Here is a 12,671-nt window from a genome sequence, read left to right on the forward strand (position 1 = left end):
AAAGAAGATGCGTAAGTTATTGAATACTGATAGAAGCATCCATAGGGACTTCAATACCAGTGATTAGCAGCATGTGGTGGTCATTGAGACGTGCCTTACATGTCTCCGTATTTCGTGGCTATCATACACTTTCCGGAACTAAAATCGCAAAAAGCATAAGGGAACATGCTCATCGCGAGATTACATCAATACGTAAGAAGCATCCTGATTTCAATCCAACATTGAAGATTATTCAAGTTGGTGATAGACCCGATTCTAGTACGTATATTCGTATGAAACTTAGGGCGTCTAAGGAAAGTGGTGTTCATTGTATTGTAGAAAAATTACCAAAGGGAATTTCTCAATTGGAATTGTTAAATCAAATTCGTAAAGTCAATGAAGATGAATCTATGCACGGATTGTTAATCCAAGTTCCATTACCATCTCATCTAAATGAAACCTTGATCGCTAATACCGTATCTCCTGAAAAGGACGTTGATGGATTCCATCGTTATAACGCTGGTGAATTAGCAAAGAGAAAGGGGAACCCTTATTTCTTGCCATGCACCCCTGCTGGTTGTATGAGATTGTTACAAGAGACTCAAATTGATTTGGCTGGAAAATCCGCTGTTGTTATCGGTAGATCTGATATTGTAGGAAATCCTGTAGCGTCTCTTTTAAGAAATCGTAATGCCACAGTTACCATGTGTCATAGCCATACCACAAATACCCCAGAAATCGTTTCCAAGGCTGATATTGTCATAGCTGCATGCGGGATTCCAGAATACGTAAAAGGTGAATGGTTGAAATCAGATGCTATTGTAATCGATGTCGGTATCAATTATATCGAGGATCATACGAAAAAAACTGGCCAGCGATTGGTGGGTGATGTTGAATTTAATTCTGCTAAGGACCGCGCATCATGGATAACACCTGTACCAGGTGGTGTTGGCCCCATGACAGTCGCGATGTTAGTTGAGAATGTCTTGGCAGCAGCAAAAAGACAGTTGGCTCAACGTGATAGAATACCGCAAATTGAACCTCTTCCTTTACACTTACAAAATCCGGTACCTTCCGACATTGAAATCTCAAGAGATCAACCCCCAAAACCTATTACTCAAGTAGCAGAAGAATTGGGGATCCACAACAGTGAATTAGAATCCTTTGGCCATTACAAGGCAAAAGTTTCACTTTCCGTTCTTGACAGACTAAAACATCGTGAAAATGGTAAATACGTACTAGTGGCAGGTATTACACCAACTCCATTGGGTGAAGGTAAGTCTACAACCACTTTAGGTTTAGTACAATCTCTAACCGCTCATTGCGGTAAACCATCAATTGCCAATGTTCGTCAACCATCAATGGGTCCTACTTTTGGTGTCAAAGGTGGTGCCGCAGGTGGTGGATATTCACAAGTTATCCCCATGGATGAGTTTAACATGCATTTGACTGGTGATATTCATGCCATTGGTGCTGCAAATAACCTTTTAGCAGCTGCCATAGATACAAGAATCTTTCATGAGAGTACCCAAAAGAAGGACTCGTCCTTTTACAACAGATTAGTTCCCAAGAAGAATGGTCGTCGTACTTTCACACCGTCAATGTTGAAAAGGTTACAAAAACTGGGGATCTCAAAGACAAATCCTGATGAATTGACACCCGAAGAAATTAACAAGTTCGCTAGATTGAACATTAACCCTGATACAATTGCCATCAAAAGGGTCGTAGACGTTAATGATAGAATGCTTAGACGTATCACTATCGGTGAAGCACCTACTGAAAAGGGCCATAAAAGAACTACAGGATTTGACATTACAGTTGCCTCTGAACTGATGGCCATCTTAGCTTTATCCACCGATTTGAAGGATATGAGACAACGTATTGGTCGTATGGTTATCGGGTCCAATGTTAATGATGAACCTGTCACTGTGGAAGACATTGGTTGCGCTGGTGCTTTAACCGCTCTACTCAAGGATACTTTGAAACCTAACTTGATGCAATCCCTCGAAGGAACACCTGTCATGGTTCATGCCGGTCCCTTTGCCAATATCTCCATTGGTGCCTCTTCCGTGATTGCAGATAAGCTTGCCCTAAAGCTTATGGGTTCAACTTCGAAGACTGAAAACGCTGGTTATGTGGTCACTGAAGCAGGCTTTGACTTTACCATGGGAGGTGAAAGATTCTGTAATATCAAATCTCGTGCATCTGGATTGACACCCGATGCCATCGTCCTAGTGGCTACCATTAGAGCTCTTAAATTACATGGTGGTGGATCGGATGTTAAACCAGGTCAGCCTTTACCACAAGAATATGTGCAAGAAAATGTGGATTTAGTAGCTAAAGGTTGCTCCAATCTGTGTAAGCAAATTTCCAATGCTTCACAATTCGGAGTACCTATAGTGGTGGCTATCAATAAGTTCCAATCTGATAGTGATTTAGAATTGGAAACTGTTCGAAAGGCAGCACTAGAGGCAGGTGCTATTGATGCAGTGGCTACTAATCACTGGGAAAAAGGTGGTTCGGGTGCCATTGATTTAGCTCAAGCAGTTATTAGAGCCACTGACCAACCCAAAAATTTCCAGTATTTGTACAATCTCCACGATTCAGTGGAAGCTAAAATGGAAAGTATTGTAAAGAACTTGTACGGCGCTGCTAATCTAAGTATTTCACCAGAGGCGCAAGCTAAAATTGATACCTACAAAAATCAAGGATTTGGTGATTTACCGGTCTGTATTGCCAAGACTCAATACTCTTTATCACACGATCCATCTTTGAAAGGTGTACCTCAAGGATTTACTTTTCCCATTAACGATGTAAGAGTTTCCGTAGGTGCGGGTTACATGTATGCACTGGCGGCTGAGATTCAAACTATACCAGGTCTATCGACCTATGCAGGTTACATGAATGTTGAAGTTGATGATGATGGCAATATTCAAGGTTTATTCTAGATAATCTATAGATTTTTTTTTCTTCCCTTTTTCTTACTGTTTTTTAAACGAACTGTTCTCTTAATACACTCTGTTCCCCTTTTCTTCTATTCATCCGTCCTCATCACCAGTATTTAAACAAGGCCTTGTTTTTCTTCCATGACCTCTGAGGTTTAGAGTTCGTACAATACACGGGATAGAAGAATCTATTCCACGTATATATAGAATTTTACAACAAGAATTAATCGAAGATCCATGATAACGCATGTCTCTGAATGGATCTTCGAATTAATACCAAGTGAACCTAGTGGTTCAACTCGTGTCCAAAAGAGACACATCCTCTTCCCAGCCATTGTAGCTAATCAATTCATATCAGGCTCACCCGAATACATACCAATACTACATGACGGGATTAATGACGAACTGGACGATGATGCGGCAGAACCGTTAAACTCTAAGGGAGCCTATACTACATAAACGTACAGAATTAGTAGGAAAAAAGAAACCTTGTTTTGATGACAAAAAAGAGATATATTCGATTATGGGGGTTTTAGTTGGAGAAAATTGCTTAGTCGTCTCTCAACAAAGCTTCTCTCTTTTCAGCGACTCTTTGGGATCTTCTCTCACGGGCGGCTCTGTTCTTCAATCTTCTAGCGTCGGCTTCTTCCTTCAAAGCCTTTTCACGTTGAGCATCAGCCTTAGCTTGAATGATGTGTTCGACCAAAGCTCTCTTGTGCTTGAAGGTGTTACCCTTGGCTTCGTGGTACAAGACGTGGTACAAGTGTCTGTCGATCTTACCAGCGTCACGGTATTTTGACAATAGTCTTCTCAAAACACGCAATCTTCTGATCCAGACGACCTTAGAGGGCAAACGAGCTTCCTTGGTACCCTTTCTCTTACCGTAACCGGTGTGACGACCACTTCTCTTAGAAGCAGCGTATCTTCTAGTTCTAGATCTGGAGTGCACCAAGACGGCCTTCTTCACAATGGTACCATTCTTAACCAATTTTCTGATGGCGTTTCTGGAGTTAGCTTGAGCCAACTCAGAGGTTTCGTTAGGGTCTAACCAGACCTTTCTCTTACCAGCACCGATGACAGAAGCGGCGAGTCTCTTTTGAGTACGCAAGTTAGCCCTGAATTAAAATTGTTAGTCTCATATTCGCATACAAAATAATCAACGTTACGGTATCACTTAATACATACATTTTTCCTTGGTTCTCTTGGAAGTGATTCCAGTGTTAAGGTGAAATTTTATGAACTTTAGCGATGACGAGTATAGTGATCTAAGAGACCTGCCTAAGTTGTTGCGTGGGGGTAGAGTGGAGGGAGCTGGAAGGAGCGACGGGAGAGGGTCGAGGAGTGCGGTGAGGAGCTCGTGGGAGAATAGGCGTGCTAGTGTGGAAGGAGAGTGCTGTGGTTAGACGGGCGCTCCCTCCAGTGGGGGGGGGGGGGGAGGAGTTGGAAGGGGGACACGCGTGGTGCCACTGGCACCGTGCAACGGTACCATCGTAGAAACTGACCGACTCACCGATGGCCGACTCATAATTGTTTTCTTTTTTCTTCATGAAAAAAACACAGAGAAAAGGTACGGATGTAGGCTACGGGTGTACGGAAGGAACAGTCACTTGCAAAAACTTCCATATGGTATCTGTGTAAAAACTTATCTCATCTCATCCCATGTCATCACATTACAATGTACAAGGAGATATAGGAGAATCATAAGAATAAGAACAGAGTAATACCATGGCTAAATCTCTACGTGCAAAGAGCAGTCTACGAGCTAAATCTGCCAAGCGTCAGAATGAATTTCAAAAGGCCTATGATGCCAGAGAGGCAAGATTATCAGAAAAACGTCAGCAGGAACTGGTGAATCAAAAGATGGAAGAATTAAAAAAGAAGGAAAATGAAGGGAAAATGGACGAAGAAACCACTGAAAAACCACTTAAAATAAGTACGAGTGGCTGGCGTGATGCTAACCATATAAACTGGCGTAGAGCTCATAAGAAGAAGCGTAGTAAGACAAGCTTTTGAATCTTTTGAAGTTTGAATTTCAAATTCTAGATAGAGTGATTAATCTTTTTGTACAATATACATACAGTCGCATCCCATCGGATTTCTAAAATATATTAATTTATTCTTTGTCCTCTTCCCACATTCTATTATATAAATAAATCGAAACTACTAATGGGAGGATGGGTAAAGCAGCTCGAAAACTAAATCAATCTACACGTCCGTTACAACAGTTCCTCCGAAAAACAAATAACAAATACACAACATCGAAAAGACCAAAAATGAAGGAACAACAATGAAGATAGAAAGCAGAATCTTAATTGCTCGAGGAAGAACTTTCCCGCCTACTCTTGGCCTTCGCACGTCTTTCTCTTCTTAATCTGCTTTGCATGATATAATATGTGGCTCTTCTAATAATTGTCTCTAGCACATTTCTGTCGTATTCAGGATAGGTACCCCTGACTCTATCGTACAATTGATCAATTAACTTGTGTCTGTAATCTTTAGAGGTATCCCTAACCCATGTCTTGTAACCTAATGGATAATGAAGTTCGGTTTCGAAAATGTCTAAAATAAACCTCTCACGTTTTAATGCCTCGTCCGGCGAGTCTAGTCTTAAAACTTCTGCTAACCCCTGTGCAGATAGACGTGAATCAGAGACTCTTCTACCCTTTGGTGGTGAACTACCTGAATAACGATTTTGACGTGGTTGTTTCACATAGCGTGGTGTTGGGGTGAGAATTGGTGTCCCTCCCACGTGTGAATCTTCGTTCAAATCTTCATTTGAATCTTCATGTGAATCTTCATGTTCATCCTCCTCTTCGTGTCCGTACTCTTGATCCTGCTCTAGCAGTTGCTCATTGTCCAGCGAAAAACCATCAGTCACCAGGAATGATGATGATACTGAAGAAGAAGCCGGCACCGGTGCCGGTTCTAGGACTCCCGAAGCCGAGGTCCGCAGAGAGAAATCCACAGGTGTGGCTTGCGAACCTGCGGCGCTATCGCTTAGGGGAGCATAACCACTACCGCTCTCACTGTCAGGCGTTGGCAACTGCCACCAATCTTCCATTAACCCATTACTGTTGTTACAATTAGTTTCTTGTTCATCATAATTACGATTAACATTATTACGATTACTATTATTACCATTACTGTTATTACTATTGTCATTATTATTACTGAAATTATTATTATTATTATTATTATTATTGAAATAATTATGAGTATGAATATGAGGGTCTTCGAAATTGAAAAAATCTATTTCACCATCATCCAACGGTACATCTTTAAACCCTTTCAATGGTTCAAAGAATGGGGTTTCGAAAAACTGCCACTCTTCTAGGAACATATGGGATCTGTAGGAACAACTTAATCTTAAGCAAATAAGGGGAAGGAAATAATATTTGACACTTTGATGTGCTCGAGATACTTAATGGAAATAATTTCAATGCCATCTTAAATTTTCCATCGAGTCTGTCCACCTCCCTCAGTTATATAGATGACACATGCTTATCGTTGCCAAGATTCTTTCCATTTTAGGATTTTAGATAAAGTAGCACTACAAACGGTCGAGAGACACTGAGCCCTATAGAGTCTTATCTTGATGGAATGGAAATACTAGGAATAAGAAAGGAAAAAGTGTCAGCGTGTAGTAGACCTTTAGGTACTAGTCGGAGCTTCCCGTAGAACGATCGTAGCGAAAGTGTCCGATCTAACACCGTGCTTGGAATTATAACTGGAGCTGCGTGAAAGAGGAAAATCTGATCTATTCTGAATATCCCGTATCTCTGACTCTTGATTTCTTTCCGAGGAAAGTGAATGGAGCGAGAACCGTTATAGAAACGTTAAGGAGACATAGTAGAGAGTTCCGGTCGTTGAGACAACAAACAATAGACACTGGCCCTAGTGATATGTGTCACCGATTGGGATCCCGGCAGCACTGTGCAGTAGTTTCTGAGTCGAGTCGGCATCTCGTATAACGAAGATGGCCAAGAGGTTCTTGTACCGTCGGGCCGTGCATGAGTAGATAAGAAATGTGTAGATAGGCGCGAGGTCGTACGTAGGTTACTTAGCGGATGTGTAAAAACCCGCTACAGTAGTCATCGTGTGGTTCGGAAAAACATGAAGCCGCTACACCGAGATCCGAGATGGAGCGATGCAGGAAACGGAATTAAGAAAGAAATCGTACCTAGTGCTAATGGCAAGACAAGAGAAAAGAAAAAAAAGTAATCTGGCTTTGCCCAGGATCGAACTGGGGACTTCCTGCGTGTAAAGCAGGCGCCATAACCGACTAGACCACAAAACCACCTAATTACTTGTTAGAGTGTACAAAGTAAAGGTCCCATAGCAGGCCGAAATCTAGCTCTGCCTTTTTCCCTTCGGGAACGCAGAAGCTCTCGCGGAGGGGGCGTAGTTTTCCTCTTTCTGAAAGCAAAGAACTCTTACAGCCGCATGAGAAACACAATTATATATAACTATGGTGAAGATAACATTCGCAGAGAACCCCCCATAAAAAAAAAGAAGAGACTCTCCCAGGCGACCTAGCATAACGTAATAAGAAAGTTTACCCTCCCCTGAATTTAACAGCCGCTCATGTTTTTATGTATTCCTATAGTATGCGGTACGCACGATTGGAACAAACCATACGACAATAACCCAAAACATGCTGGACTATTCTGCCCGCACTGTCACAACAACAGTGTATCTCCAATCAAACGCAGAGAATTTTTCACAGTTTGGTTCATACCACTAATTCCATTGCATTGGGGTAAACAATTGCATTGTAATATCTGTGGCTGGCGTCAAGACTTCAGTAACGATGCTCAATTGCAGCAGATGCTACAGCCAGCTCAAGCCCCACTCCCTGAAAAGCACTAGGCCTGTGCGAAGGGAGTACTAAATGTTATAAGCCAGCGTAATAGTGAGCCCTGGGCATGGCACTAACGTTACCTCGTACCACCCAAACACCCCATCAGTAATAATATTAGTTACGATAATGATATCTATAATAAAAAGCTGTCGTACTAAAGTGCGAACTCCTATGTAATAGTAATAATCCGATACTTCTCCGAATAGCTGCGCAATTTAGATTTTTCTGTTTTTCTGTTTTGTCGTTTGCACTCGAGGAGCATTCCTGCGCCGTGACAGACGATACGTTTCGTCTCGAAACCTAAGCTTCGACCAATCACCGTCCTCCAAATGCCAAGCACCCTTACCCCGCACACATACCTTTCTTTATAACAGTTTGAACTGCGCAAGGGGGTTACCCTTCCCAACGGTTTGAAGAAAAAAAAAATTTCAGCGCGTTTTCACTTACCTCTTTTGAAAAAGAAAAGCCTTTTTTCATAGAAAGCATACACATATATATATGGTGGTCGTCGAGCACATATGTAGTTCGATCTGCGTTTGTTGTGCCCTCTCTCTCTCTTTTGTATTAGTCTTGTTCCTATCTCGATTTTATCGTAGCAGTCCCAAAGAACTAACTACTGTAGGTTATACAACAATAATACACAATGTCTGCTGTTGCTGAAAAGACTGAGTCTAACTTTATGATCGACTTCTTGATGGGTGGTGTCTCCGCCGCTGTGGCCAAGACCTGTGCCGCTCCCATCGAAAGAGTTAAGTTGTTGTTGCAAAACCAAGACGAAATGATGAAACAAGGTACTCTTGACAGAAGATACAACGGTATCGTCGACTGTTTCACCAGAACCGCTAAGGCCGAAGGTGTTGTTTCTTTCTGGAGAGGTAACACCGCTAACGTTATCCGTTACTTCCCAACTCAAGCTTTGAACTTTGCTTTCAAGGACAAGATCAAGGCTTTGTTGTCTTTCAAGAAGGAAGAAGGTTACGGTAAATGGTTCGCTGGTAACATTGCATCCGGTGGTGCTGCTGGTGGTTTGTCTCTATTGTTCGTCTACTCTTTGGATTACGCAAGAACCAGATTGGCTGCTGACTCCAAGAACGAAAAGAAGGGTGGTGAACGTCAATTCAACGGTCTAGTCGATGTTTACAAGAAGACTCTTGCTTCTGACGGTCTAGCTGGTCTTTACAGAGGTTTCGGTCCATCTGTTGTTGGTATTGTTGTCTACAGAGGTTTGTACTTTGGTCTTTACGACTCCGCTAAGCCTCTATTGTTGACTGGTTCTTTGGACGGTTCTTTCTGGGCTTCCTTCTTGTTGGGTTGGGTTGTCACCACTGGTGCTTCCACCGCTTCCTACCCATTGGATACCGTTAGAAGAAGAATGATGATGACTTCTGGTCAAGCTGTTAAATACAACGGTGCTTTCGACGCTTTCAAGCAAATTGTTGCCACTGAAGGTGTTAAGTCCTTGTTCAGAGGTTGTGCTGCTAACATCTTGAGAGGTGTTGCTGGTGCAGGTGTCATCTCCTTGTACGACCAATTGCAAATGATTGTCTTCGGTAAGAAGTTCAAATAAGCTAATTGATAAATCATAGAGGGGGGAAAATTGGTACTAGTTTCTGGTAAAGAAGCCAATCCCTTTTTATCATTTTTTGTTATTATTCCTGTGATAATGTTCACTATATATTAGTAAATAGCGAATCGACCTTGTGTCTATAATTGATTATTCTTAAGAATCTTTTTTTTTTCATTACTTCATAACATGTATATCTATATATATTCACGTGATCCTATCTATCACTTCCATGCTGGCCGCTCCAATTGGCTCGATAACGATTCACTCGTTTGGCTTCTTGTCATTCTAGTCCTATTTGAATTTGAATTAACCCTTGTGTTAGGATTCCTACCGGTGCTGCTACTGTTGTTATTAGTACCAGTGTTACTCTCATGCTCACGTGTCCGACTCGGTATGCCATGCGATTGTGCTTTTACTGAAACGTTACCCATCGAACATGATCTTGCAATTGTCGTCTGTGAGTACAGTCTTTCGAAGACTGACTGCGATCTTGGTATCTGTTTCTTTTCTCTCTGTTGTATTGGTTGTGGTTGATTGAATTGACTTTTCAGGACTGGTCTACTTGTTCCTCGAACTTCCTCACGCGGCTCCTTATTCCTTATAATTGGTTGGGTATCGACATTCTTCTTGTTCAACGAATTAATAGTTGGTCTTAAAAATCTTGGCGGATCCATTGGTCTCTGCCTTGTCAATGGCGTATTTTTCAACGCAGTCTGCGATGGGGTTCTTGATTGATTTGAATTTCCACCTGTTAATGAACTTCTTAATCTTAACCTTCGTATTCTCCTTGTAATATCATGAACTGGCGGCGATGAAGGGATTGGAATCCTTGGTTTTTTAGGATTACTGAATTCACTATCATTGTTTTCAACATGTCTCTTCGGTGTTTGTGGTAATGCATTGTTGATGTAATGAGACTCTAGCGATTCCATTTTATTGAATTGAGATTCGTGAACATTCTGGAAATGTTTTGACAATTCGTTATGCTTATCATCAGTTGCATTACTACTATCAAAGTCGCTTGGTTTTAATTCGCTTATTTTTTCACCAGCCCTTTCATCTAGCTCATCAAGAACTGATGATCCAATGCGCTTAGTTACACCAACTCTCCCTATCGCATCAATATCCTTTTGCATCCCCTTCCCATTAAGTTGTATTAGTGCTGTAGCTAATATCTTATATCTGAGTGCTTTGGCTTGTTTGTTTGTTTTCACTATGCAGAGATGTCGATGAATCGAATACTCGAAAACAAAACAAGGCAAAACTGGGTCATGTGAAAATGAGATTTTAAAATGACGAATAAAATATATGTAATATAGTATTATGTTATATTATATATATACATATACATGTATATAATTTGACGAAGTGTTAACCGAAATAAACGTTTAATGGATGTTGTATTAAAGTAGATGCAAATGGAAAGATGCAGGTGAATGGAATATATAGTAGCAGTAGTAATGAGTCCATGAAAAAAAAAAAAAAAGAAAGTTAAAAAAAAAAATGGAAAATTGTATCAGGTCATGATGAAATGTGAGGATGAATTATGATGGTCGTGAAGATGGAAGTGTAAAGGCAAATGGTGATATGAAGACAAATAGGATGCTATGAAGCAGGATTAAAAGTTGGATGGAACATCAAAACAAATAGGAGCAATTAACATCAAAAGGTTAAAAAAAAAAAAGAAAAGGAAAAGAATTACAATGGAAATGGAAATCGTAAGAGGTTTGAGGTATGTGCAGTAAAGTAGGATTCGTAAGTGCGTCAGTCTACATTCTTCTGTTAGGTTTATGTGAGTTGACGATGCAATGCTCTTAATGGTGAACTATGGTGGTGGTAATATGGAAAAAAAAAAAAGGAATAGCAGCAGCCAGAACCATGTGACGTAAGCGGCTTTTTACAATTCTTGTTCTTTTTCCACATATTGATGCTTCCTTTTTGTCTTCGAAAGGTAGTAGAATAGTTTAGAATCGAGGTCGATTCGACTGTTGTGATAGTTGTATGGATGGTGGTGAAGCAGAAGATGGATTTGCTGGAGATCGACGAATTTCATTTTTTAGCTAAGCGTGACTTTCTCTTTTCAATTTCCACGTCTAAGTTTTTTAGTAGCATCGATTCTGCTAATTTGACATTTTTAAAGTGATCACCTAAAATAATAAATGTTCGATTATCAGGATCTACATCAATTACAGTTTTATCAATTTTCTTTTCAACAATTATTTTTGTCTTTGTGAATTTTCTTAAATTAGCAATTCGATTACCTCGTCTGCCGGCTATAGCCCCCACGTAGGATTCAGGAATCTTTAAAGTCGCTTTAAATTCATTGTTTAGATAATTCGAAGCGCCGGTTTGAACACCTGATGTAGAGGCTGCTAATGAAACAGCATTGGATGGTGAGGATGAACGTAAATGGGGGTAATACCTTCTTTCTGACGCAAAAGTGATATCTAGTTCATTCAATAATATTTTGCTGATTTGTAAAAGAACGTTTGTAATTGCATTGGGTAAACCTTGAATTTCTAAGATTCTTTCGTCACTATCAGGTAAAAAGTCCCTGGAGGCAACAATTTTAACTCTATGTCTTTCCTTCAGAGATTTAATTCTTGCACCCCCCTTACCAATAATCGATGATAATTGAGAATTAGTTACCATTAATCTTGAAGTACCAATTTTATTAATTTCATCTAAAGTTAAATCTTGAAATTCGTCCCTCGTTGGCGGTGGTAGAATTGGATTTAGAAAATGAAATGCATATTTCTCAGCTGACGATACTGTTGAGCCTTCTTTCAAGACCGAAACAATTTGTCCTAACGAATGGGCGACATTAATTATTCTGCCAGCACAACTTAAAACTCTATCTGAACAACCCAGCTGTTTTTCAGAAAGCCCAATTTTAACATGGTTGATCTCTCTAACATTTTGAATTGTCGAACCTTTAGTTCCAATTACTTTGGCGGATTCTTTTAATGATAGAAGCACTCTGTGGTTGATAGTAGGAAGAGTTATGGATTCCCTTAGCTCTACATTTCCTTCGTCCTTTGATTCTTGTTGTGAGGAGAAAAGGGTCGTCGACCTACTTGTTGTAAACGTCTCAGTGCTTGCACCTCTGCTAGTACAAGAAGACCCCACCGGGAGACTTATACTATTCGGATCGTTAATATCAGACATATTCAGCGCCTAGGCGGAAAAATAAAAAAAAAAAAAACGGAAAAAAAGACCCTAGGCAAAAAAAAGAAGCTTGAAAACCCAAATCTAGATACTAACCCTAAAGTTTTAGAGGAAAGGTAAGATTGAAAGATTAGAGTAAACTGATGAATGT

At 40.5% G+C, this 12,671-nt stretch overlaps 8 protein-coding genes and 1 non-coding gene across 9 annotated transcripts; 4 read left to right on the forward strand and 5 right to left on the reverse strand.

Moving 5' to 3' along the window:
- Window positions 1–71: 71 nt before the first annotated feature.
- Window positions 72–2,927, forward strand: MIS1 (trifunctional formate-tetrahydrofolate ligase/methenyltetrahydrofolate cyclohydrolase/methylenetetrahydrofolate dehydrogenase MIS1; the record flags this gene model as incomplete). The annotated part of the gene is made up of 1 exon (XM_002498504.1): window positions 72–2,927. The coding sequence occupies one exon, from the start codon at window positions 72–74 to the stop codon at window positions 2,925–2,927; it is 2,856 nt and encodes a 951-aa protein (XP_002498549.1).
- Window positions 2,928–3,474: 547 nt separating this feature from the next.
- On the reverse strand, window positions 3,475–4,111 carry RPL19A (60S ribosomal protein eL19; the record flags this gene model as incomplete). Its single annotated transcript, XM_002498505.1, has 2 exons — window positions 3,475–4,039; window positions 4,110–4,111. Coding segments are annotated over 2 exons (567 nt in total).
- Window positions 4,112–4,649: 538 nt separating this feature from the next.
- Window positions 4,650–4,937, forward strand: ZYRO0G12980g (uncharacterized protein; the record flags this gene model as incomplete). The annotated part of the gene is made up of 1 exon (XM_002498506.1): window positions 4,650–4,937. The coding sequence occupies one exon, from the start codon at window positions 4,650–4,652 to the stop codon at window positions 4,935–4,937; it is 288 nt and encodes a 95-aa protein (XP_002498551.1).
- A 295-nt stretch (window positions 4,938–5,232) lies between these two features.
- On the reverse strand, window positions 5,233–6,264 carry ZYRO0G13002g (uncharacterized protein; the record flags this gene model as incomplete). Its single annotated transcript, XM_002498507.1, has 1 exon — window positions 5,233–6,264. The coding sequence occupies one exon, from the start codon at window positions 6,262–6,264 to the stop codon at window positions 5,233–5,235; it is 1,032 nt and encodes a 343-aa protein (XP_002498552.1).
- An 883-nt stretch (window positions 6,265–7,147) lies between these two features.
- On the reverse strand, window positions 7,148–7,221 carry ZYRO0G13024r. The gene has a single exon. It is a non-coding gene; the product is annotated as a tRNA-Val (tRNA).
- A 287-nt stretch (window positions 7,222–7,508) lies between these two features.
- ZYRO0G13046g (uncharacterized protein) lies at window positions 7,509–7,793 on the forward strand (the record flags this gene model as incomplete). The annotated part of the gene is made up of 1 exon (XM_002498508.1): window positions 7,509–7,793. One exon carries the CDS (start codon window positions 7,509–7,511, stop codon window positions 7,791–7,793), a length of 285 nt encoding a protein of 94 aa, XP_002498553.1.
- Window positions 7,794–8,428: 635 nt separating this feature from the next.
- On the forward strand, window positions 8,429–9,352 carry PET9 (ADP/ATP carrier protein PET9; the record flags this gene model as incomplete). The annotated part of the gene is made up of 1 exon (XM_002498509.1): window positions 8,429–9,352. The coding sequence occupies one exon, from the start codon at window positions 8,429–8,431 to the stop codon at window positions 9,350–9,352; it is 924 nt and encodes a 307-aa protein (XP_002498554.1).
- Window positions 9,353–9,573: 221 nt separating this feature from the next.
- SHE1 (She1p) lies at window positions 9,574–10,488 on the reverse strand (the record flags this gene model as incomplete). The annotated part of the gene is made up of 1 exon (XM_002498510.1): window positions 9,574–10,488. One exon carries the CDS (start codon window positions 10,486–10,488, stop codon window positions 9,574–9,576), a length of 915 nt encoding a protein of 304 aa, XP_002498555.1.
- A 913-nt stretch (window positions 10,489–11,401) lies between these two features.
- Window positions 11,402–12,520, reverse strand: HEK2 (Hek2p; the record flags this gene model as incomplete). Its single annotated transcript, XM_002498511.1, has 1 exon — window positions 11,402–12,520. The coding sequence occupies one exon, from the start codon at window positions 12,518–12,520 to the stop codon at window positions 11,402–11,404; it is 1,119 nt and encodes a 372-aa protein (XP_002498556.1).
- Between the last annotated feature and the right edge of the window lie 151 nt (window positions 12,521–12,671).

This window comes from Zygosaccharomyces rouxii (genome assembly GCF_000026365.1).
Source record: "Zygosaccharomyces rouxii strain CBS732 chromosome G complete sequence".
Taxonomy (NCBI): Eukaryota; Fungi; Ascomycota; class Saccharomycetes; order Saccharomycetales; family Saccharomycetaceae; genus Zygosaccharomyces; species Zygosaccharomyces rouxii.